At 44.3% G+C, this 25,708-nt stretch overlaps 1 protein-coding gene and 1 pseudogene across 8 annotated transcripts in view; one reads left to right on the top strand and one right to left on the bottom strand.

Moving 5' to 3' along the window:
• LOC148038663 (uncharacterized) overlaps window positions 1-25,708 on the top strand; it is a 72,071-nt gene that overhangs the window by 5,884 nt on the left and 40,479 nt on the right. For 5 of the 8 annotated variants that reach the window (XR_015690023.1, XR_015690029.1, XR_015690017.1 and 2 more), the window contains exons 2-7: window positions 13,853-14,008; window positions 14,156-14,277; window positions 14,441-14,495; window positions 14,695-14,769; window positions 14,870-14,963; window positions 15,041-15,104. Coding sequence is in view for 5 of the 8 variants with exons in the window: in XM_087674189.1 (XP_087530315.1) it covers window positions 13,853-14,008; window positions 14,156-14,277; window positions 14,441-14,495; window positions 14,695-14,769; window positions 14,870-14,963; window positions 15,041-15,104 (566 nt within the window). In the remaining 3 variants the exon portion in view is untranslated. Of the gene's footprint in view, window positions 1-12,267; window positions 13,546-13,852; window positions 14,009-14,142; window positions 14,278-14,440; window positions 14,496-14,694; window positions 14,770-14,869; window positions 14,964-15,040; window positions 15,105-25,708 lie in introns of those variants that run through there. The other 3 variants (XM_087674194.1, XM_087674190.1, XM_087674191.1) reach the window with 3 other exon arrangements.
• On the bottom strand, window positions 19,213-22,297 carry LOC148038664 (2-Cys peroxiredoxin BAS1, chloroplastic pseudogene; annotated as a pseudogene).

Here is a 25,708-nt window from a genome sequence, read left to right as displayed (position 1 = left end):
ACGACCCGTCTGGTTATGAACCAACAGCACCCAAGCAGAGAAATATCTAAAAGCATCGGACTTATGCTTGAGGAAGTACATCCACATGTATCTCGAACGATCATCCACTATCAAACAGAAGTACAGTGCACTGTTCAAGGTGGCAGTGGATGTTGGCCCACAAAGATCAACATGAATCAATTCAAGAGGCACCTCAGCTCTATGTGTAGACTGTTGAGGGAATGGGGTATGGTGCTGCTTCTTCCTGAGCTGGTATGCTTTATAGACATTTTGGGCTAGCTTGAGGTGAGGAAGTCTCTCAATCATCTCATGGAAAGGCAACTCTTAAAAAGAGTCATAGCCAAGATGCCCACGCTCATTGTTTCTAGGCTCCCGAGATGTGGCTAATGCCTAGAAGCTATGGAACACGGAGCCCTCAACTATCGGCTAGGGAAGAAAATTGGTCATGTGGTATAGGCCATTAGGTTGTACCTCACCGCGAGTAATCACTAAACCAAATTCCCGCAACAAGAATAGAGCATATATGCTTTGGGATATGGGGAAACCTCGCCCACCGCCTTGAGGTTCCAGGGTTGCAAACCTTGGTGTCTGAATTGAAATGGGGTACTTTTGCTAGACACTGCTTGAGATGTGGCCAATTGGGCCATTTTGTTTCTGAATGCGACAAAAAGCCTGAGGTACTGCAGCGCTCTATGGATCCTGACATGGTTATGCAAGACCACCATTCTCAACAGATGTTTCAGTAGTTAGAAGCGTAGCGTGCGTCGCTTGCGGTCGGGTGGAATTTGTCTCCTCAGGAGGATTCTTGGGTCACTATGGTTAGATGTTAGACTAGACAGGATTCTCGTTTGACTTCTACCCATCTACCGTTGCATCCTATCACTCAAACCTTTCATCGCAGAGCCAGGGAGTTTTATATGAAACATCAGTCTTCTCATACACTGGCAATGGATGATAAAAGGTCTTCTGATCGTGCTTTGCGCTTTGATGCGCGTGGGATTTTTGTGCCTCCTCGAGATGTTCTTTGTTCCCAGCAACAATGGTTTCCTTCACTTGCTTTGATTATTGATTTACAGAGGACAGATCTTGTAGATGTAATTTGAAGTGAAATGGAGAGATTCGAGGCAGCCATTGATGTGAAAGGAAAAGGGAAAGAGGTGGCTCAGTAGTTTGTCTCATTTGTGATTTATCGTGCGAATTGCCTTGTGGAATGTGAAAGGCATTTCTTCGCGCAGTAAGCAATATCGATTGTGGAAAGTTGTGTTAGCTGGAAATTGGGATGTCTTTTGTGCTATGGAGCATAAACAACACGCTTTGACTAACTCTTCTTATGTTTACAAGGATTATGCAGTTTTTTTTAGTGGTCGAGCTCCACATAAATTGGGATTAATGTTGGCTGTCCTTGCAACCATCGTTGGTTTCTCAGGATGCTCATGGCCGATTTTTGATTTTGGAAATACTTTATGAGGGGGAGGTTTTGTGGCTGGTGGGCGTATATGCACCTTCTATTGCAAGGGAACGTCGTCAACTTTGGGATGACTTGCATTGCCTTGCCATGGCTCGTCAAGGCTTCGTCATGGATGATTTTAATGCATGTGTTTATGGGGATTAGGTGACTTCTCTGCACTCAGTCATGGATGCCCCTGAGAGAGAGGCTTGGGATGCCCTTGCAGCTGGGTCTTTGAAACAAGGCATGTGGTCGTGGATGTATCCTTCGCAATCAGGATATACTTATCGTTCTTTTCAGCATCAAATACCTGGGCTAGATTGGATAGGATCTACATTTGCCAGTCTGGCTCTTTTCTTCCTGCAATCTCACTGACATGTGGGTAGAAAGACAGCATGTCTTGTCGGATCATTACCCTTTAGTCTTGAAAATGAGTCACAGACCAGTTAATGCTTTTAAGGCTCTCCTTGCTTGGTTGCCTCTTCGTTTTAACCAATTTTTTCTACAACAAAATCAGTTTTCGGATGGTGTTTAGCAATTGATCCCTTCTTTTAGCTCGAGGGCCTTATTTGGAGGGATGGATCCATGGAGGGTTTTTAGGGACAATGCCCGAGTGTTTTCCAGACAATATGGTATTCAGCATGCTTCCTCTTTACGAGTTGAATTGCAGCATGCTCAATCTTTATTGGCTCATTCATTGTTCACTATGTAAAGCAGGAGATTACAATGATGACTTGCTCACATGCATTGAATGGTTGAAGGGTAGGGTTCAATCTCTTTAGGAAGAGGAATATGCAAAATACAAATTGCTAGCTAGGGCTGAAGCTTTACACGACAATAATTGTCAATCCCATCAATTTTTTGCTCATCTGCACCAGAAATATGCTCAGGAAAATAGAGTGCGTTTAATGGATGGACAAGGTGTTATGGTGACCAATCTTGCTTCCATCATTTGGATGAGTGTTGAATTTTATAGATCCTTATTGGGTCCACAAGAGTTTCTTTCAAATGCTGCTCATTTTGCTCGTAGATATATTTGTAGAATGGTTAGTAATCAGGTCAAACCTTATTGGGTGGATTTAATGGAGGCTGATATTTCAGAAGCTGAAGTGGAAGAAGTACTGTCCCACTTGCCTCGAAGGAAAAGTCCTGGCTGGGATGGGCTGCCTAATGAGCTGTTTTCAGCCCATATGGAGCAGCTTAAGGACCCATTAACTCGCCTGTGTTAGGAAGTGTGGAATTCCAGAATGATGCCCTCAGATTGGAAGATTGTTGTCATTAGGTTGTTGTCTAAGGTTCCCTCTCCAACATCTTTGAAACAATGGAGACCTATTTCTATTATGGGTTCTTTATATAAAATCTTTTCCAAGATCATTGCCAATAGATTGCAGAAGGTATTTCCGCACCTGGTTCATCCATGTCAATATGGTTTCTTTAAAGGCTGGAATATAATGCAAAACATCTTGAATGTTCAATTGGGAATTGACTATGCCAAAGCTTCAGGCCAACAGGTGGTTATGCTTCAGCTTGATATTGAGAAGGCTTTTGATCATGTTAGCTGGTCTTTTTTGCGATGATTAATGTCTATAATGGGATTAGGTCCTCTCTTGATTTCTTTGGTAGATACCATGAGTCAGGGTGCTGTGGCTCGTATTGCACTTAATGGAGGGATCACGGAGGAAATTGCCTTATCCCGGTCTCTTCGGTAAGGCTGCCCTCTCAGCCCTTTGCTGTTTGCTTTAGTCACTCACCCGATGCTCTCATTGTTGGATAAGTTGGCTGATCAAAGTGAGGTAGTTGGCTTGTCTCTTCCCTCTGGTACCCAACTTGTGGGTCAATCTTTGGCAGACGATTCTTTTATGTTTCTTAAGGTAGATCGCACTAATGTTAATCGGGTAATGGTGGCATGGAATCTTTTCACTTTGGCATCGGGTCTCCATATTAATACTCAGTAATCTACTCTTCTCTCTTGTATGGATAATGATCTACGGGCATTGGATTGGCATGGTATTGTGATCTCAAGGAGAAATTTAACCAGACACTTGGGATATCGTATTGGTGTGGAAGTAGCCCCTCGTGCCATACTAAATTGGATAGGCTCTTGGATTCATGATAGATTTATGTATTGGAAATCTCAAGGCTGGCCTCTACATGTCCGACTTAAAGTTGCTCAGCGTATTATGATTAGCATGATTTCGTTTTTTTTGCCACTACTTCCTTGGACTAAGAAGTCCCTTTTGGAATTGGTCCAGTCTATCACATTCATGTTGTGGAAAAAGAAAGGCAATCGTTTGGGACAGGTGTGGATTTCATGGCAGCATGTCACTACTTTGAAAAGGATGGGGGGTGTAGCTTTGCTGGATGTTAACTTGCATATGGCTGCTTTGAGGCTAACCCTTTTGCAAGCCCTATGTGTATAGTGTCATCCTTGGTCAGATATTACTAAATCTTTCATAGAAAAGATTGGCATACCTCATGGTAACATGGTTATTCGTGCCTCATGGTGGCATGTGCTCAATTCCTTGAGGCCTATTAAGGTCTCTCAGTCTTTTCTCCTTTTTCATTTGATTGCATCCTAGCAGAAGATGTTACGTTTTGTAGTTTGGGGCCCTCCTGATAGTCATAAGGGGAATTCGCTGCAGGCAGAATTATTGGCCTCCTCCAGGTTGTTGGACTGGCCGGATAAAAATTTGGAGAAAGATAAGTTTAATCAGATGGCTCGTTTGGGATTGCAAACTATCGTTGATGGTGTTATTCCTGGGCAGGCTGTCTTTATTCTTTCAGGTGTATTCGTCAGTACTTCCGGGTTCCTCGTGGATATAGTGACATTTGGTCATCCATACAGGACAAACTTCAGAGGTTCGCTCCCTTGCCCGCATTATAGCCATTGCAACCAAAGCGTGATTGGATGTTTGTGCTTCTTGATGATTTCGAGAAGAGGTCACCTAATCAAATATATCATCAGATGGTGGAGGCCAAGAAATGGGTCATTGGGAAGGTTTAAACTATGGCATATTCGGGATAGTAAAAAGAAATGGCAGGAAAGATATACAACTTTGGAAATCTAAGGTTCCATATCAGGGTAAAGTGTTCATGTGGAGGCTGCTCATTGGGGGTCTTCCAATTGGTGATGTGCTGCATGCTTGCAAGATTTATGCTGGTCGTTGTGTTTTCTGCACTACATGTGATGAGACATTGCTTCATCTCTTTGTCTCTTGCCCTGTTGCTCGACAAATTTGGAGTTTTATTTCCCATGTGTGGTCTTCGGCGACTCAGCAACGGATGCTTCCTCATTCATGGATTATGGGAAACATGCCCTCTATGACTTCTTTGACTTCAGATTATTCTTGCCTTTTCCATTTCCTTAGGTGGACAGCCCTGTGGCATATTTGGCGCACTCGTAATGCCTTTATTTTTGATTCGATATTGGGCATCCATGGTCATGTGGCCCGTGTTCGTGGTTTAGCGTGGTTTAGTTCTATCGTAGATCTCTTCTATGATATTAGCTGACCTGGTTCTTTCTGACATTGCTACGCCCTGGCTGGCTATTGTTTGCTCTACTCCTGTTGTCGTTTTGATGTGATCTCTTAGTGGTAATCATGTAGAATGGTTGTTCTGATAGCCTGATGCCTTTATTACTATTGTTTTCCTTTTTGTTTGGTTGGCCTGAAGGCGTGATGTAAATATTTCCATACATTAATATACTCTTATTCACGAAAAAAAAAGAGAGTTGATCAAATGGGTGTAGCTCAGTTGGTTAGAGTTGAATGTGTGGTGACTAGAAGGTCCTGGGTTCAATTCCTACACTTTGCACAATCATTTAGTATGGATGTTAAAAAAGGGAGATTTCAACCCTGGTTAGTGGGTTAATAAAACAAGTAGCTTACCGCTAGGTTCGCTACTTGATTACACAGAGAGAGAGAGAGAGAGAGAGAGAGAGAGAGAGAGAGAGAGAGAGATGGAGGGCGTGAGAGAGAGAGGGTTGTGCTTTCTTGCTGGTGGACGGATGTGACTCCCCTGTCCTGCGGTGTTCTATTCCTGCCTTGCGCGCCGCTTGTTTCCCTGGCCTTGACCAGCGCAGGGTCTTGTTTTGACGTGCCCATCACTTCGTTTCCTGCCCTGGACTTCCAAACGCCCGTCTTTTGCTTGCTTGTCGAGCTAAGTCCGTCTTTTGCCCCAGCACGCGCTTTGTCCCAACACGACTGTCAATCATCGTCGACCTAATTTGACACTCTTGTGGTGCCCTGCTCTGCGTCTGATAGCGAGGGTGTAACGACCTGCTCTAATTCCGGGTAAGACAGACTGTGACTAACAGAGATTGTAAAAGGTCTGTTTAAACTGAACAGCAAAGTATAGATTGGCGCAGAGGTCCTGAGGTACAACGGCCTATAGAAGGAGACAGATTCAGTTCTGTTCTATGACAGACAGCCAGGGTTGGAATAATCTGTGTAATCAGCATAAACCTCGGAAATGGTGAATTTGCAGGAATCTAATGGTATTGATATGGCCTTTCTAGACCAACATATTGGAAATGGGGACGATAAAGACTTGGCGGAATCAGATGGCGATTTGTCAGCTGAAGATTCTGGGCAATTAATGGAAGGGGATGAGATGGGTAAACATCGCGAGATGTTGGTCGAAGAACCGGACTTGTGTACCCTGAATTTGCCTTAGCAAAATGTTCATGCTTTGTGTTCTCTCTCTAATGAGTCTTTTCAGTTTATGCTGGCCTCTGCTAATCATCCGATGTCGGAATATGCTTAAGCTAATGAGGGTAAAGTGAGTTTTTTACCACAAGGGGAACATGTGGTCGCTGTTATGGATGCTGATCTGGTTCTACAGCAGATTGCTGCCTTCCATGTGAGAGGGCAGCCATCTTTTACTTTATGGGAAGGACTCCATTGATCACTAGAATCCGTGCATGGTTGCTATCCATGCTTGCCAATGTGGAGATGTGTTAGGATGATGCTTTAGGGCAAGGACAGGCTTCCCTTGTGGAAGAGATTTATGATGGTCCGAGGGGTTTTTTTGAGGTTGTCTTCCACTCCCCGGAAGTGCGTGCTCATATTATGCAACATATCCCGTTGTTCATGGATGGTCAGTTAGTTCATATGGTTCCTTGGAGGCCTATGGCGGAGTTTCAGGAGATACTTATGCAGGCTTGTCCAATTTGGGTCGAGGTGGTTGATTTTCTTGCCCATCTTTGGCGATTTCTTCCCTTGGTTTTGAGATCTCTTGGTGAGGTGTTGGTGGAGCCTCGGTTGGCCTCTCGTAACAGGAATAGGGCATGTATGCTTTGGGATACAGGGTTCGGGGTTGCAAACTTTGGTTTATGAGCTGAAATAGGGCACATTTGCTGGACATTGTTTCAGATGTGAATGATTGGGACATTTCATTTCAGAATGTGATAGAAGCCAAGAGATAATACAATCGTTTATGGATCGTGATTTGGATATTCATGACCATCTTCCCCAGTAGATGGTTCAGTAGTTTGAAGTTGTTCCTGAGCAGATTGTCTAGCAGGGTAAGTAGATGGAAAGAAGGTTGCTTCTCAAGTTGGTATTCAGCGTGCGTCGCTTTCAATGGGCCAGAACTTGTCTCCTCAGGATAATTCTAGGGTTACGGTGGTTTTCTGTAATGCTAGACAGGAGCCTCGATCTACTTGTGTTTACCTAGCTCCCCAGACTGTCACTCAGATGTTTCAACGCCGAGGTAGGGGGTTCTATATGAAACCTCAATTTGCAGTTGGTGCGAATGAAAAAAGGGTTTTTGATACTGCTCTGCAGTTTGATTCGTGAGGGAGGATGGTGCCTCCTCGGGAATTTTTCCATGCCTAGCAACAATAGTTTCCTTCTCGTACTTTGATTGCTAGTTTGCAAAGGGCAGATTTGGTTGATGTGATTCGAAGCGAGATGGAAAGATTTCAGGCAACCAAAGCAGTTGATGTTAAAGGGAAAGGGAAAGTGGGGACTTAGTAGTTTCTTTTCTGTGATCCATCATGAGAATTGCTTTATGGAACATTAAAGGTATCTCTTCGGGCAGTAAGCAGTATTGATTGTGGAAAGTTGTGTTAGCCGGCAATTGGGATGTTCTTTGTGTTGTGGAGCATAAACAACATGCTTTGGCAGGATCATCTTATGTATATAAGGATTATTCTGTTTTCTTTAGTGGTTGTGTTCCACGTAAATCAGGAGCAATGTTGGCCGTTAGATCTTCATTGCAACCATCTTTGATTTCTCAAGACCATCGAGGCAGATTTATGATTTTGGAAATCCAATACGAGGGAGAGGTTTTATGGCTGGTGGGTGTGTATGCTCCTTCTATTGCTCGTGCACGTTGTCAGAATTGGGATGACTTGCATTGCCTTGCCATGGCTCGTCAAGGCTTTATAATGGGAGATTTTAATGCGTGTACATCTCTAGATTAGACGACTTCACAACACTCAGTTATGGATGGTCCTGAGCAAAAGGCTTGGGATGCTCTTGTGGTTGTGTCTTTGAAACAGGACATGTGGCCTTGGATGCATCCCTCATACTCAAGATATACTTATCATTCTCTTCAGCATCCAAACACATGGGCCAGAATGGATAGGATCTATATTTGTCAAAGTGATTATTTTCTCCATGCAGTCATTGATATGTGGATAGAGCGACATCATGTCTTGTCTGATCAATATCCTTTGATCATGGAAATGACACACCGACCTGTTCATGCCTATAAGGCTCTCTTGGCTCGTTTGCCTCTTTGTTTCAATCAATCCTTTCTCTTGCAAAATTAGTTTTTGGAATGTATTCAACATACCACTGATGACTTGCTTACATGCATTGAATGGTTGAAAGGCCGAGTTCAATCTTTACAGGAAGAGGAATATGCTAAATACAAATTTCTGTCCAGGGCGGAAGCTTTGCACGATAATAACTGTCAATCTCATCAGTTCTTTGCTCGATTACATAAAAAATATGCTCGGGAAAATATTGTGCATTTGAAGAATGAACAAGGTGCTATGGTGATAGATCCTGCATCCATCATTCAGATGTGTGTAGATTTTTAGAAATCATTGTTGGGCCTCAAGAGATTCTTTTTGACGCTGTACACTTTGCTGGCACATACATTTGCGATTTGGTTAGTAATCAGGTTCAGCTAGAATGGGTAGCCTTAATGGAGGCTGATATTTCAGAGGATGAAGTGGAAGAGGTACTATCCCATTTGCCTAAAAGGAAAATCCCTGGTTGGGATGGGCTTCCTAATGAGTTGTTTCCACTAATGTGAGCAACTTAAGGATCCGTTGACTCGCCTGTGCCAGCAAGTTTGAAACTTTGGTGTCATGCCTTCAGGTTGGAAGATTGCAGTCAATTGGTTATTGCCTAAGGTTCCCTCTCTTACTTCTTTGAAACGATGGAGACTTGTTTTTGTTATGGGCTCTTTATACAAAATCTTCTCAAAAATCATTGCCAACAGATTGCAGAAAGTATTTGGTTCATCCACACCAATATGGTTTCATTAAGGGTCGGAATATAATGCATAACATTTTGAATGTTCAACTTGGGATTGACTTTGCAAAAGCTTCAGGCTAGTAGGTGGTCATGCTTCAGCTTGATATTGAAAAGGCATTTGATCATGTAAGGTGGTCTTTTTTCAGGGAGCTAATGTTCACCATGGGTTTTGGGTCACGTATGGTTGCTCTTGTGGATACTATTTTTTAGGGAGCAGTGGCTCGTATTGCACTTAATGGAGGGATCGCTGATGAAATTACCTTATCTCGCTCTCTCCGGCAAGGCTGCCCTCTCAGTCCTTTGTTGTTTGCATTAGTCACTTACCCAATGCTTTCTTTGTTGGATAAGTTAGCCAATCAAGGTGAGATCATTGGATTGTCTCTTCCCAGTGGGGCCCAACTTGTGGGTCAATCTTTGGCAGATGATTCCTTTGTGTTTCTAAAGGTTGATCGCTCGAATGTTTATCGGGCAGTGGTCGAGTGGAAACTTTTTGCTATGGCATTGGAACTTCATATTAATGCTCAGAAATCCACACTGTTCTCTTGTACAGAAAATGATTTGTAGGCTTTGGGTTGGAATGGTATAGTGATTCCTAAGGGAAATATAACCAGACACTTGGGTTATCCTATTGGTGTGGAGGTACCTCCTCGTGCCTTGTTGGATTGGATGGCATCTCGTATTCATGATCGGTTTATGTACTCGAAGTCTCAAGGCTGGCCTCTCCATGTGAGACTTAAAGTTGCTCAATGCATTATGATCAACATGATTTCGTTTTTCTTGCCATTGCTTCCTTGGACTAAGAAGTCCCTATTGGAATTGATTTAACCTATTCGATTCATGTTATGAAAGAAGAAAGGAAATCGCCCGAGTCAGGTGTGGATTTCATGGTAGCATGTGACTACTCCTAAAAGGATGGGGGGAGTAGCTCTTTTGGATGTTAATTTTCATATGGCTGCTTTGAGGCTAGCTCTTTTGCAGACACTTTGTGTACAGACTCATCCCTAGACAGATATAGCAAAATTTTTTATAGAAAAGATTGGCATTTCTCATGGTAGCACGGTTATTCGTGCTTCTTGGTAGCATGTGCTTAGCTCCACAAGATCTATTAAGGTCTCCCAGTCTTTTCTCCTTTCCCATATGATCACATCTTGGTAGGAGATGTTATGTTTTGCAGTTTGGCGCCCCCCAGATTTTTGCAAGGAGAAGAATTCCCTACTAGGTGAAGTACTTGCTTCCTCCAGGTTGTTGGATTGGCTTGATAAAGATTTGCAAAGAGACAAGTTTAATCGGATGGATTGTTTGGGGTTACAGACAGTCCAGAATGGTGTCATTCTTGGGCAAGCCCGTCTTTATTCCTTTCGGCGTATTCGTCAGCACTTTCGGCGGGTGCCTAGAGGATATCATGATATTTGGATAGCCATACAGGACAGACTTATGAGCTACTATCCTTTACCTGCATTACAACTTTTGTCTCCCTGGTATGATTGGATGTTTGTGATTCTTGATGATTTCGAGAAAAGGTTAGCCAATTAGATATATCATCAGATGGTAGAGGCTAAGAGATGGGTCATGGATAAGGCAAATAAAGTATGGCATATTCGGGATAGCAAAAAGAAGTGGCAGGACAGATTCATCCTGCTCTGGAAATCTAAGGTTCCGTATCAGGGAAAAGTGTTTATGTGGAGGCTAATTATTGGGGCTCTTCCTACTGGGAATGTGCTGCGTGCTCGTAAGATCTCTACTAGGCGATGTATATTCTGTACTTCATGTGATGAGACAGTGCTTCATCTTTTTGTCTCTTGCCCTATTGCAAGACAGATTTGGAGTTTTTTCCGTGTGTGATCCTCGTTGACTCAGCACCGGATATTAGCTCGTTTGTGGATTATGGGGAAGATGACCTCCATGACCCTCTTTGAGTTTAGATTATTCTTGCCTTTTCCATTTCCTTAGATGGATAGCCTTGTGGCATATTTGGCGTACTCGGAATGCCTTCATTTTCAATTCAGTATCTGGCATTCATGGTCATGTGGCCCAAATTCGGGGTTTAGTGTTGTGGCAAATCACCTCTATGGTGTCTGCTGATCTGGTTCTTCTTGACATTGCTGCTCCCTGGCTGGATACTGTTCGCTCCACACCAGTTGTACTTTCAATGTGACATTTTTGTGTTAAGAGTCTGTGTAGACTTTCCTTCATGTCTGTTATTTTCAATGCTGATCTGATGGTCTGATGTAAATATTTACTACTTAATTTAGTTGTCTTCATGAAAAAAAAAGAGAGAGAGATTAACATCTTGTGGAGGCCATAATTGACCTAAAATCGTCATTTGTACACTACACTTCGGGTGTCTTAGATGATCACTACCTTTTTGCTTTGGGTGTCTGGAACTCTGCAATGATAGCTCTACCTTGTCAGTAGAAGACCCACTTTACTTGTTTTGTGCTTCTTGTACTCTAGCTAATTCATGTTTCCTGTTCTTGAGCTGGTTGGGAGTGAGCTCATCAGGCATCCATATCTTAGTTCCCTGTAAAGATCTGGCTTGCCTCATTGCCTCAATCTTTTCTTGCATTGCTGTGTATCGTAAAACTAGATGCTTTTCTTTGACTATGATTGAGGGATCTCCAATGTTGTTGAAGGGAATGGCTGTAAATACCTTTCTTTGTATGATTTCATGTTCTGGGACAATAATGTCTTTCTTTCTCTCTTCATCCTCAAGGACCTCGACCTAATCCCGTCCATCATCCAACCCCCTACTTGGATTTCTTTGGCAACCCATTCTTGTTGCTGTTTTCCTGCAATTTGCATTATGACTTCTCTTGCTGAAAATTCTTTTTGTTATACAGATTGCTGTACCTGATGGATTCGCACATCTTCAGGTTTCTTTTGCTGGCATATCCAGCAGGTTGTGTTCCCAACAAGAAGGCTTGGTGGCTGGGTTTGACGGGGGTGAGGCTAGCACCTTGGAGAAGCTCGGTTTTGTTTCCATCTTTACATGGTGGGTGGAAATAAGGATAAGACTGAGGGGCTGTTATTGTGGTGCTGTCCTGGCCATTTGAGGGACAGCTCCTTGCCTGCAAATGGGCTGGCCAGATTTGAAGTCTAAACTTTTGTATTGTTTTTTTTTTGCAAATAAAATGTGGCTGATTATATTACTCAAAAAAACTGATTACAATGGAGTGCTCATGCTCAACAGACTAGTTGGAGCTGATGTAGAAACACAAATACATCATGTATACAAGCCTCTCAAGGCGGTCTGGGGGGATGGGGGACAAGAAGCCATGGAAGGGGGGGTGTATCGCCATCTGGGGCTGCCTGCATGCATCACGAAAAACAGATATTGGCCACCCTAGGTATGCATGAAATGACAACGGAGCTCCTGACGAGCCCTGGACTTGCCCTGCACCTGATCCCAACGGCCGTAGAGGGAGTGGATGATGGAGGTCCAGAGCTCTGCTAAGGTCGCCTGTGCTAAAAGTCTCTCTCTGCCGAAAGTCCCCTGACACCGCACCTTCCAGATATGCCATCTAGTAAGACTCCCTATGATCTCCCATACCTTAGAGCGGTCTGTTGTGGGCTCCAGTACCTGGCGGATGGGTAGAGCCTCCAAACCGACCACTGCGCACGACCCTGCCTCAATGATGAATATCGTGTCCTGCATCCCGGCCTCATACAGAAGGTGACGGCCCTGGCTGACTGCTTGCCAGCAGAAAGCACCCCAAGAGATACATCCAAGGCTGGGTGTTGTACGGCAAAGGATGCGGCATGTTCTTCTCCACACAAGCTATGCCTCCTCACATGACCAAAGGCAATGCTTTGGGGTTTCCAGAGGCTGCTGTGTGCAACGCTTACAATCTCCCTCCTTCTGCATTTGGGCAAGCCAACTTGCCACCGCCAAGCCTCCATGTGCCACCGGCCATAAGAAATACGATACCCTCCTCGGCCTCCAGCTATCCCATAGGTGGCGCCAGAAGGTCTGTCGAAATGGCTCCGTGATGCTGTGCTCCGCTCAGTGCCTGCTACGTGACGGCGCCCAATCCATATTCTCTTGCATCAGTACGTGTTTGCCAATCCTGGCAGTGTACTCCAGGAACCTCGGCGGCTTCTTGGCGACTGCAGTGGTTGGCCATAGCCACTCTCCTGGATCCCACTCCAGCTCATCAAGTGGTTTGCCCTCCCAGATCCAAAGGCGCCACTCCCTGAGCTCCTTCCAGAAAACATAGGGGTCCCGTCGCCATGTCTTCCCTTGAAGGCCCACCACCTGAATCCTCCTCCACGAAAGGGCAGCTATCCCCTCATCCTGCTGCCCTCTGTTAGGGGCTAGACGCCCCCCCTCCTGAATGGTGAAGAAAGTCCCTTGCGGGGCGCTGCCCACTCTACCTGCTACTTGTAGGGGGATGCCTGTTGGTGAAAACCTGGTGGCCCATACCTCCCCGGGCTCTATCAGCACTCGTATCGGGGGAGCAAGCCACTCCGGAGGTATTGTTGCGTCTATCTCCCTTCGCCTCAACTTCACTCCTCTCTGGCAGCCGAATACTCGCTATGGCACCTCCTCGTCCGCCTTCCTGTACACCTCCTGCCATGTCTTGATGGTAAAACTTTTGTATTAAGGTAAAAACCCACTCTTTTGACCCTTATTTGAAAGTTTCACATTTAACCTTTGTATATTAACAATTTCCAAGGTCCTGTCCCTGTTCAGCCTTGTTCATGCAAATGTATATCATGAAGGCCCCAAAGTAAGTTCATATCCTTGTGATAGAACATGACATTCAGTAAGTGTTAGTATGCATGAAAAGCTGTTACTGCACAATCAGCAACCTGAGACATTTTTATTAGGGATGATTAGATCAGCCAATCTGGTGACTATTTCTTGTTTAGTCTTGTGAGAGACTTTGAGCTTTGCTGTACATTATTACAGGTTTGGTTTAAAGAGTGTAACATCCAAGACTTTGAGCTTGGGAAGATTCTAGGAGCTGGCAGTTTTGGTCGAGTTTCTGTAGCAATACATGTTAAAACAAGCATTGTATGTGCAGCAAAGTCTCTATCCAAAAGTTCAATCATCAAGTCCAAACAGGTATGCCTTCTCCACAGAAGCATGCACAAGCAAATGTGTTCAAGAATGGAATAGTCCAGGGTTTACCTCTTAAGGGCTGTCAAATGCAAAATTTTTCATGCATATTGTGGGCCTAAGCTGGCTGTTTCTTGAAGCCTTATTTTGCAGATAGCTCATGTCAAAGCTGAGAAGGAAAATCTTGAAAAGATAGACTTCCCTTTTATTGTGAATCTACTTGGCTGCTGTCAAGATAACAAGTCAGTGCATTTAATAATGGAGTATATCAGTGGGTAAGCTTATTGAAGACCAGAAATTTATAGGTTGCCATTGCAGAACTGTGCAATTTTTGAAAGTTTTAAGCAAAAATTTGTTCTAAATTTGAGGCCATCTGCATGTTCATCAGGAACGTTTTGACAAATGAGCTGTGGTTGCCCATTCTGTTGGTTGTTACAGAGGGGACTTCTTTGGTTATCTTAGGAGTAGAGTGAAGTTTGATGAGAATACTGCGGTAAGAAAGCATGTACCTGCACGTAATAAATAAAACCAGGTTAACATAGGAAACTATCGTATCAATGCCTAACATATACCAAAATTTACTCTTCAGGGGTTTCATCTGTAACCATTCTGTTTTCATAACTATACATTATGATCATTATTCTTTTTCTCACAAAGGAGATTCATAATGGTGTAACTTCTGGAACTTTCAGCGTTTCTATGCAGCACAAGTTTTGCTCGCATTTGAATACATTCATAGCATGGACATTATCTACCGGGATCTAAAGGTATCTGTAGACTAATCATGGATATTGTTCTCTTCTTGTGGGACATCATAACATGGGTTACTCAATGCTGCCTGTCTCAATAATGAACATGAGTGTACAGCCTGAGAATCTCCTGCTAGATGAGAGAGGAAACATCAAGGTGGCTGATTTTGGGTTTGCAAAGAAAATTGATCATCGGACCTTCACGTTGTGTGGTATGTCAAGTTTCAACCTACAATGTTTGAAGTTGACTTGATTTTGGCCATATTTTATAACCATTTTCTTGTTGCAGGAACTCCTGATTATTTGGCACCAGAAATTCTTCTCAATAAAGGACATGGAAAACCTGTAGATTGGTAAGAGTATCTGGATTCTGCAACATTGCTTGTGTTTAAAAGTGATTTCTAAAGTTTACCACTTAAGTGGCACTGAGAGATGGTAACCCATGTTTCCATGTAATGGAAGCTTTTAGCTGCAGGTCCTCCTTACCCCTTTCAAAGCTCATCCTAGTTCTGTCCTATTTAGCTCTAGCTATGATGAGTCAGGGCATCTCTCTAAGTTATGCACAAGTCTGTAATCAGTCAGTGTTGATCTACTGTTGTACCACTCTTGTGCTAGACATCACCATCTCAACCCTCTTCAAGTATCAATAAACACATTCTAGTGTCTACAGCTTAGCAGGACAGCACGTAATGTGATCCCATAACTTTTCATATATAATAGTTAAGGCAGATCCCAAGGCATAAATGAATATCCAAATCCTGTTTACTCCACCTTGAAATATGTGAGACATATCCATGCAAAGGTATAATTTGGGAAAAAGTGTGAGATTCTTTTCCTTTTCAAGAGTGCTGGAGTGATTTGGCTCTCACTGGAGCTTGAGTCCTGTCAATTCCTATTGGTTTGTGACCTCACAAAAGTCCACTAGACCGATCTGCAGTTGATGACAAGGGATCAAACATGGCGCAGCCTTTTGAAGACAAAGATATCTAGCAATATCCTAGACGCTCCTTGCCGTCGCGTGCGCTGCTGCTCCACCCCCGCCATCGTACCAGCTCTCCCCCCCCACCTACTGCTCGTGGTGCACTGTTTCCTCCGCCTTCTCCCTTGCCTTCTGCTCCACCTACTGTAATGAAGGGGACCTAGAGAGAGGAGAGAAGGGAGAGACTGCAGAGAGGAAAGAGAAAGAGAGAGAAAGAGGGTGACGAGGAGAGAGAAAGACTAAAAGTAGAGAGAGAAAGGCAAGAAGAGGAGAGAGAAATGGCTGGCAGCCATGGAAGGACAGGGAAGAAGGTGAAGAAGGTGAAAGGACAAATGTGTATTCATCAAATGGTGCCTATGCAATGTCCCTTACACCTTTTATACTTAGGTCAACTTGACCTAAGTATTTCCCCTCCATTACAATCCATCCCCACTCAAAATGAAGTTTTTGTCCTCAAAAACAAAGATCGGACTTATTAGTATAGCCAAGTAGTGGGCTGTAGAGTACTACTCTGTAAAGCATTACAAGTGGCAAAAGATAGGGAGGAGGGGGGGTTCTTGGCATAGACCTAGTAAAAGATTGCCTAATATTCAAGAGTAGTACTAGTCTATGCAGAGGGTCAAGGTCAGCTTGTAGCCACCCGAGTCAAAAGGGAAAGTGGTATCGCTGCCATGCATTGGATCAGCTTTCAGAAGGTCAAAGTCAAGTACAGTTGGAAGCATGATCAGCATGGTGGTATTCTCTAGCTCTTCCATAAGCCTCTCAGGCATCACCATGCTCTGTATGACTGAAGCATATGAGGCTGAAGTCACCATTGCATGGACTACATCAACCCCTAAGTGCTGCATATTTATGGACCCTGCATGCTTAGTGATGTCCAAGCATTTAAACTGCAGGTCTGTGGACTGACGGGGCTCCCGCATGGGGTCATGATTATCCAAATTCACATGCTGCCCATGATCTACTTTCTTAAACTGAGGTTCTTGTCGTGGACCCATACCAAAATGGTCTTCAACAAGATCTTCTCCATCCTTTGCATCATAATATTCTAATACCAAGAGTATTTTGGCAGTCTTTGCCCTGCATGTGGCTTGATGATTATAAGATATTGGCTTAGCACATCGATAGCATAAGCCCGCGGCATGCAATTCCCGTATCATATCACTGGTAAGGTGTCTAATGCGTTTAGCCTTAGATAGTAATTTACACACCTGCTCATCACCATTGGTCAGCTCAGTAATGGTTCTGACATGTTGCTCATAGTCATCTTGCTGCTCATGTACAAGAGATGGCTGTCCATGCTCATGACCATAATGCTCATGCTGTCCATATGGATGGTCATACCAATGTGGCTGTTGCTCACAATGATATTCATACTGTCCATCCTCCCTATGGTGATAATAGCCCTGCTGCGTATCAGAGGGGCAGATTGGTTGAGCATATGCATTTGCTTCCACTGATGTTTGCTGCTCACGTACATAAGCATGCTGCCTTTGATCATTGATCCCACAGCATTGGTCATGCTGTCCATAATCTCTATGAGAATGCATGTCACAAAAATGTTCACGCTGCTGTCCAAATACATCTATTTGTTGTTGACTACTACCAAAACTTTGGTCATATTGTTGCCCATAAACATGCTGCCCAAGATTGCATGATGACTGTCCAACATGACTACAACAGTATCCTTGCATCCTAGGCTGACCATAAGTATGATGATTGGCAAGTCCATGAGCATAGGTATCGGCATGATGTCGGTCATAGTCACTTGCTTGCCACTCCTGCATTCCGGGTGGCTGTCCACACTCACTCCTGCACAATTCGATCAATGATTGCATAGAGTCCCCTTGAACTTCTGCATCAGTCCTAGCAATTAGATCAATCAGCATGTTCTTGTGTTTTACGTGATCTAGGCCTTCTCGCAAAACAATATTGCCATAGAGGTTTACAAGAGCCTGCACGATACATTGTTGTACCAACTGAGAGGTATTAAGTGTTAATTGTTGTACAAGTGCACGCTCAACCAGAACAACATCTACTATTTCTGCAGCCATCATTGTATCATCAAATATCATGAGCGCATGTGCCAATGCAACCATCATATCAACCATTCCAGCATCAAGCTTGCTGAACATAATTTTCTCTATGGTACTTTTGATGACCTTTCCATATGCACATTGTTGCCCATGAGAGTAAGCATGAACATCATACATATAGGCATAGTGCTGCCCAAAAGCAGATGATGGCTGCTGTTCATGCATGGATTGAAGCCCATATGGGGGCCCTGTGCCCTCTGCATGCATTCCATACAATCCAAAATTACCAGCAATAGGTGATGCATGGTTGTCATTCACACCTGACATATCCATATTGCTGTAACAAGGTGCTCCTGGAGCATTGTAATAGCCATAACGGTCTAGATACCCTGCATGCATTCCCAATCCATCTGGCAGCATATTGCTACCTATATATGAGATTCCATTCTGCACAAAAGCAGGCTGGCTATTACAGCCGCTACTCCAACATACATGCTTTTGCCCATGATTCTCCATATCCTGTATCTACTCCAGCATTAAGCCAAGTTGGTCCTGGGGTGCTTCCCTTCACTGTGTGATCTAATCCCAGAATGCTGATGGGGAAACCTTTGGAATTGAGGAGAAGGATGGAAGCTTAAAATAGTCAACAAGATGCCCACCTGATAATCTTGATCATGGAGTTGAAACATCCAAGGTGGAGCTACCAGAGCAATGGATGTGCGTCTGCAAATTCTGTTCTGCTTACAGTCATCATTGCCATTTGCTTGCACATGCAGATTCGATGCATGATGAGACACATCAAGCAGCTTGGTGCAACATATGATCCAAATACAATTGCTATGCTGCCAACAGTTCCCCCACTCAAAATGGCAATATCCTGTCAAATACCCTACACATACACTCCGTCTCAGCAATTTGCAGCGTTCAATTCTGGAGCCAAAGAGAGGGTCATTCACAGCTTTTACAACCTTCTTCCATGCTTCCACTTGCTCATCATTCCAAATTCCAGGGGAATGAGGAAACCCAATGCCTTGTTGAGTGACTGCTACAGCTTCAGAAATGAGCAGGCCACCAGGGGTTGTTCTTTGGGCATAATAGTCGATGTGGGCACACTGCGGATGGAACAGGTCAAAGATAAAAGGAACACAAGCAGCAACATTGTTTCTCCATTGACACCTTGTGCAGCTAAGGAACAGGTTTCCTCTTCAAAAATCACCACTGTAAAGAAAGCTTCTGGAGTGTTTCAGAAACACAGCCGCATTTCTAGTCAAGCCTCCTCAACAGTCTCGTCCAGGTCTATACCCAAAAGCAAAGGAGGAGCTTCTCAACGTCAATCTGTCACCCTTAGTGTAACGGACAATCCCCTAGCACACTGGCAGGTGTACACCTTGAATGCAAAAATCTGGATTAAATTTTAATTCCCCAAAGGAGCACCAGTATTAGCATGTATATGCTATCAATGGTCTCCTCAGATAGCAGCAAAATACTCCTTGCTCAGCTTAGTGTCAGGCTTCACTGTCTTCTCACCAGGTTTCCAGCCTGCAAGACAGACCTCATCTGGATTGTCTTGCACGTATTGAACAGCCTGGAGGGTCCTAAGGGTCTCGCCCACACTACGCCCAATTGCAAGATTGTTGATGGTAGCATGCTGAATAATGCCTTGCTTGTCAATGATAAAAAAAAGACCTCGAAGGGCAACACCCTGGCCAGGAATGAGGACATTGTAGGCTTTCAAAATGGTTTTTGTTAAGTCAGCAACAAGTGGATATTTCAGGTCACCCAAACCGCCAGACTTCCTGTCAGTCTGGATCCATGCAAGGTCGGAAAACACACTATCAATAGACACACCAAGCACTTCAGTGTTCAGCTTCTCAAACTCTGCATAAAGGTCACTGAAAGCAGTGATTTCTGTGAGGCAGACGAATGTGAAGTCAAGTGGGTAGAAGAAGAGCACAACATACTTCTTGCCCCTGTAGTCAGAGAGTTTCACGTTGATGAATTCTTGATCAAAGACAGCTTCTGCCTCGAAATCAGGTGCTTCATTTCCTACAAGTGGAAGCTCACCCGCGGTCACAACCAGGGGGCGGGCTGGGGCGCTGCTTCTGCATGCAGAAGAGGCTGCCCGTCGGGATGAGCAACCACAGGCGCAGGTGCACGGGAGGGCAGAGATAGAGGCATTCCTGAGGCCATGGAAGGATGGACAGCACTCTGAATGATCCGAGCACTCCTGAATGATCCGAGCTTCTTCCTCAGATTAAGGATGGATTTGCTGATGGAAAGGACCTTGTTGTGACTGTCATGCCTGTGATTCAGAATGTTGAATCCGCCCTTAGATCCCTCCTCATTGTCACCATTTCCAAGAGCAAGCAACCAGATACTTCTGGACTGCAAAATCTACTGAAACCGCTTGGTGACGTTCTGACAAAAGCATCAGCCTTGACAGAAGGCAGAAGAACTGATGCGTACAATCATCTTAAGTAATTGCAGAAAGCTTGTCAGCACTCACATGGGTTGCTTTTACTAGAAAAGATTGTGGAGTCGAAGATAGAGCTCAATAGGACTAGCTTCAGGTTCATTCCATTTGGCTCAGGCAGGAGGAGTTGTCCAGGGAGTATTATAGCCTTGCCAATACTGGCATTAGTGTTGGGCAAGCTGGTGCAGGCCTTTGAGCTTCTGCCTCCACTTGGCATGGATTAAGTGGACCTGAGGTCTGATGGGGGGGAGCTGAGTCTCAGTATTGCAGTGAGGTCCACTATGGTGGTCAAGCCAATTGAAGACAAATGGGTGCAATAAGTACAAACGTGCCCAAGATTCAGAACTGTAGTGAAAATGCATTACTGTTCCTGCCATGCATGATCGATGAGTGGCATATATTGGGGTGGTATTTTTTTTCTTTTGATAGCTTTGATGTGCCAGAGGACTGCATTTCTCAAAACTCGTTTGAGTCTATATAAACTGTGGTGCCCGAATATTCAGTAGTAGCAGTCATGATTTGCTTCGTTGTTCATGCCACTATTTTGAGTTTGTTGACCTCATGATGACAATGAGGGCAAGGTGCTGAGAGTAAAGATGATAATGAAGGAAGGAGTTCAAAATTTCACCCCTGTGCATCTCTTTGATGAGGGATCGTCAACCAGCATCACCTCGGGTTCACAATAAGGCGGTGCAGGAAGCAACAAGTAGCCTTATGAATTTCTTTGCATTCAATTTGCACCCTGTTGGTGTGTCCAATGATGGATCCGTCTCTACACTTCCTGGCCGTGAGAACTTCCCTGACACCAAGGCCCCAATGAATGGATGCTTGTGTATCAGTTTATGCCTAATGGCACCCTTCGAGGGTGATGGTCTTTCCCGTCAGTGTCTTCACAAAGATCTGCATACCACCGCGAAGACGTAAAACAAGATGGAGAGCACTTTCTTTCTGGATATTGTAGTATGCCAGGGTGCGACCATCCTCAAGCTGTTTGCCAGCAAAGATCAGTCTCTGTTGGTCAGGTTCTCCACGAGATCATCCTCCGTAAGATCCAGAACAGCGGGGTCAAAAACAGATTGTGACTTTGGGCATTAGGCACCAGAGTGCACGTGCTTCGGAGCCTAGGGGGCTTCGCCAACAGGCCCATAGGTGGATGCGGACAGCTTTACATGGGTCCAGAGACGACAGAGAGTGCACGTGCTTCGGAGCCTAGGGGGCTTCGCCAACAGGCCCATAGGTGGATGCGGACAGCTTTACATGGGTCCAACCACCCCTCGATCCTCCCCCTCCCCACCATCGCCCCCGCCGACTAGCCCCCTTGATCCCCACCCAGTACAAGTGACCCTCCCCTCTACCCCCCACAGGAGGTGAGGAGCCCCATATGCTGACACACCCCTGCCCCCGCTCCCCTCCCCCCCAACATAGCCACGAGTTCATCTGCCCATGCCACTTGTCACACTTTCCCGAGATAGGGGCAACTGCTATCACAGGAGTTTTTTCGTAGTGGGCCATGGTCTTACCTGAGAGTTGCAGAGCGCGGAGAGTTTCCACTACCCCTGGAAGTGGGAATCTTCTTGGTACGCAAGTCAAGGAGCGGCAAGGTCCATCTACTAGCATCACACCGGATGGACCAAACTACGTTTTCTTCCTTCAAACCTCTCACACAGATTGGACGATGACATAGATAGAGGAGGAGGTGAAGAGCTAGATGGCATACCACATCTCCCAGTGGATGGGAGAAGGAGGACTGGTACTTTTTTCCCAGCAGTGGCCACGTTGCATGATGGACATTAACTGGTGGGTTGGGGCCGAGGTTCCATATCTAAGCATTATCTTTCGAGCCCCTCCGTAGTGGAGAGCTCCGATGGATATGATCGAGTGGCCCCTGGCACAGGCGGTCCGTTTCTACCAGTGTACAGAGTCTCGCCTCTCAATCTGGCTGATAGATGCCCTGGTGGTACCACCAGGTGCATCCATCACCCCCATGGTCCGCCACTCGAGGGCTATCATGGAGGAATGAAGTTCACCGTCCAGGCCGGCAGCGAAGTGTATCCGCATGCCTAATAGCTCCTCTTCTTCGTTAGCGGCTTCCACATAAAACAAATGCTTGTTCGGTCAGTCATAGGTTTCCCTATGAGTTTACATCTTGCATCCTGGAATATGAATAGCCTCCACTATAGTGGAGCATGTGGTTCTAGGAAGCCGATTGTTTGGCAGGAGCTGCAGCCTGCCCTTGTCGGACGGATCTTCTTACTGTTATAGGAGCACAAGCTCACTCTTGCCCAAGCCCAACGGGTAGGGAAGGTACTTCCGGGCAGTTCACACACTTACTGGGAGCATGCTATCAGTGCCTATGGTAGGAGTGGAGGCGTATACACCTCTATTGGCCCGAGCCTCACTGCATGTATACAGGATGTCACTAAATTGATTGCTTATTACGCATTCTCTATTTAATAAATTTATGTTAATAAATTAATGACTCACTTTTCTTTAAGTGTTGATGATGATCTAGTATGGCCATGAGACCATTTACAGACCAATATTTCTATTGCATCACTTAATGGGGTGATTAGAGCACTGTGACGGGGATATCTGGTGGGAAAGAAGTGCCTGCCAAGTGTAAGAGTGTACAAAGAACCAAGGAGTTACACATTAATGAAGATGGATATGAGTTCTAAGAAGAGGAAGTGCATTAGCATTGTGTATATGTATTTATGTGTGCATCTAGGGACGCCTGTGAATGTTTACTTGTATGTAATGAGCATTGCATTTATTTGGGGTCATTCTCTCCCCTATAAGTTAAGGTTTAAGGTCTTTTCTTTCATTAAGAAAGACGAGAGAGGGAATTCTCTCACTAAGAAAGACGAGAGACGTGATCCTCTGGAAGTGACGAGAGAAGTGATTTTCTTTTTCTAAGGTCTAAAATGACACAAGCTTTTGTGTGGAATTGAATCTTAAGGTTGAGGCCCAAGGCAATCTAATGAACTCTCCTTATCTATGACTCAAGGTGGTTGCATGGACCACAAGTTAAGAGTACAATTTAAAAAGCTGTTTTTTGGAAAATCCATTTTAAAAATATATTGCAATAGAAAAACGATCTCTAAAAACGGGCCGCGCAGGTTATCGGAAACAACGAGATCTCTACAACTTTCGTATTGGACATTTTTTCATCCAAACAACGCACAAAGAGATATCTCGAAATTAGTGTTGCAGAGTGGAACAACCGCATCTTGCATGAAGATCAACTCAACTCTCTCTCCAAGAAGAGAAGCTCTTGAAAGCCTATAAAAGAGGAGGCTCTCCTTGGGTGTAAGGGAGAGGTGAAGGAAGGATCACTTTGCATGTATCCAAGAGGAGAAGAGAAGGTGCAAGTATTGCGGAAGCCTTGCTGAAATTAAGTGCTGCAGAAGCTCTGCTGAAATCAAGTGCTGTGGAAGTTTTGCTAAAATCAAGCTCCAAAAGGAGAGCCCTACACATATTGTGTAGGAGAGAAGGAGACTCAAAAAGGATCGAAAGGTGCCAATTTTCAAGTTGTGCAAGTGTTAGCCGGTTGTATACCGTGCAAGGAACCGTGATCTTGTTCCCAAGATCTACAAGTAAGAACTGGCTTATGTGTAACGGAGGAGCTTGCTCCTTGTCAATAATATAACTCCACAAGGGGGGGGATTGGCCCATCTTCCAGTCCTTAGTGTGTTGTCAATCTCTCTCTATCTCTCTTTCTCTACATCTTTGTTTTCTCTCATATGTTCTCTCTCTGTGCTAGTATAATATTTACCGTATATCTTTTAAGTATATAAGAAAGTCGAGCGTGTATCTCAGATTATATAATGGTGGTATCAGAGCAGGTCTCTTTGCTTTTCTCAAAGTAAAGGGGATCCTTGCAAGAAGAAGGTAAAGATGGCAACTGATGAAGCACTTACAAGTGAGCAATTACAGGCTCAATTGACAGAGTTTCGTAGCTTATTGGAGATTCCCGAAGTATATCAATTGATTGACAGCTTAAGGGCAAGGGAAGAAGCTACTTATGAAGGACTGAATCCTCCAAGAGATGGTGATACTGGAGGAAACACCATTGCACCAATTGATGGTGAAGATGCAAAGCATCCAATTGCTGAGAAGCTTCCTAGAAGGAAGAAGGATTCTCGGGTCAAGAAGAGTAAAAAGACCTCACCTCGAGTGAGGCGGATAAGGAGGCAGTCATCTCCCTCAGCAACCAGCTACTCCCTTGATTACTCAAGTTCCTCCTCCTCCTCATCATCTTCTAGTTTCTACTTTCTTGGTTCTAAGTCTCGTGCAATCCACAAACGGACAAAGAGGGACCATAAGAGGAGCAAGCTTAAGAAGACTAAGACTTTCAAGTCTGGGAATAAGGACATAAAGTTTTGACTCTTACTCCGGTAAGAGAGATCCTGCTAAGGCGTCAGCCTTTGTTAGGCAATTTGAAGTTGCTTTCTTTGATGGTAATTTCTCAGAAAAGTCCAAGCTCAGGCATGTAGGCATGCACTTAAAAGACACCGCTAGCAATTGGTGGTTGACTCTCATTTTGGAGGTAAGGAAACCTACGACTTGGAAAAAGTTCTAGAATAAGTTTTATTTGAGTTCTTGCCTCCTGATCTCGAGAATGATGTCAAGGAGTGGGATTGTCTAGGCCAGAAAGAGCATGAAAAGGTCACTAGTTATGTGGACAAGTTTTGGTCTACTCTTCTCAAGGTTACTCCTTTCATGGAGATCAACGACGATGAAGAGAAGAAAAGGAAGTTTGAAGCTGGCCTACTCCCTCATTTATACAGAACCATGAAGGTGTATCCACATGAAACCTTATCTCGCATGATGGAGTCTGCCATCATAGCTGAAAGTTTGCATACACCTGGTACATCTCGAAAGTTGGAGATGAGTTCTTATAGAGCTAGACAAGAGCAGCTCTATGATCAACCAAGAGATAGGACTAATCGAAGAAGACCTACCTTTACCCATGACCAATATTCAAAGCCAAAGGGTAACAAGAAGAAGTGCAAGTATCTCTCACCCTCTGAGATACAAAGAGGAAGGAAGGTGCTTTCTTTGTGGTGAGTTAGGGCATATGAAGCCTAATTGTCCTCACAAAAGAAAGAAAGCAAATGTGGTTAAAGATCCTCCTCTGCCATCCTCAAGTTCTGTTCCGGATGTGCAATTAACACTCATTCAAATGAGAAGAAAAGACAACTCTTAAAGGGTTGGCGGACACTCAACAATCAACGAGTTTTGATACTATTTGATCCAGGGTCCACAGATAATTTTGTGTTAGCAGATACTGTTGAAAGGCTACAAATTCCACCGGATCGATCGGAAACATCAATTGGATTAGGTTCGGCATTTGAAGGACTTACAACCAATTTTACTCCTATTCAAGGGAAGTTGAATCTTAGAATTGGGGATTAGAGACCTCTTCTCGATTTTGTTAAGAAGACCCTTGCATTTCAATTCAAGGGT

This window comes from Lygodium microphyllum, chromosome 3 (assembly GCF_053477565.2).
Source record: "Lygodium microphyllum isolate KBCC chromosome 3, Lygodium_microphyllum_v1.1.10, whole genome shotgun sequence".
In the NCBI taxonomy this organism is placed as follows: domain Eukaryota; kingdom Viridiplantae; phylum Streptophyta; class Polypodiopsida; order Schizaeales; family Lygodiaceae; genus Lygodium; species Lygodium microphyllum.
This window is presented reverse-complemented; position numbering and strand designations above follow the sequence as displayed.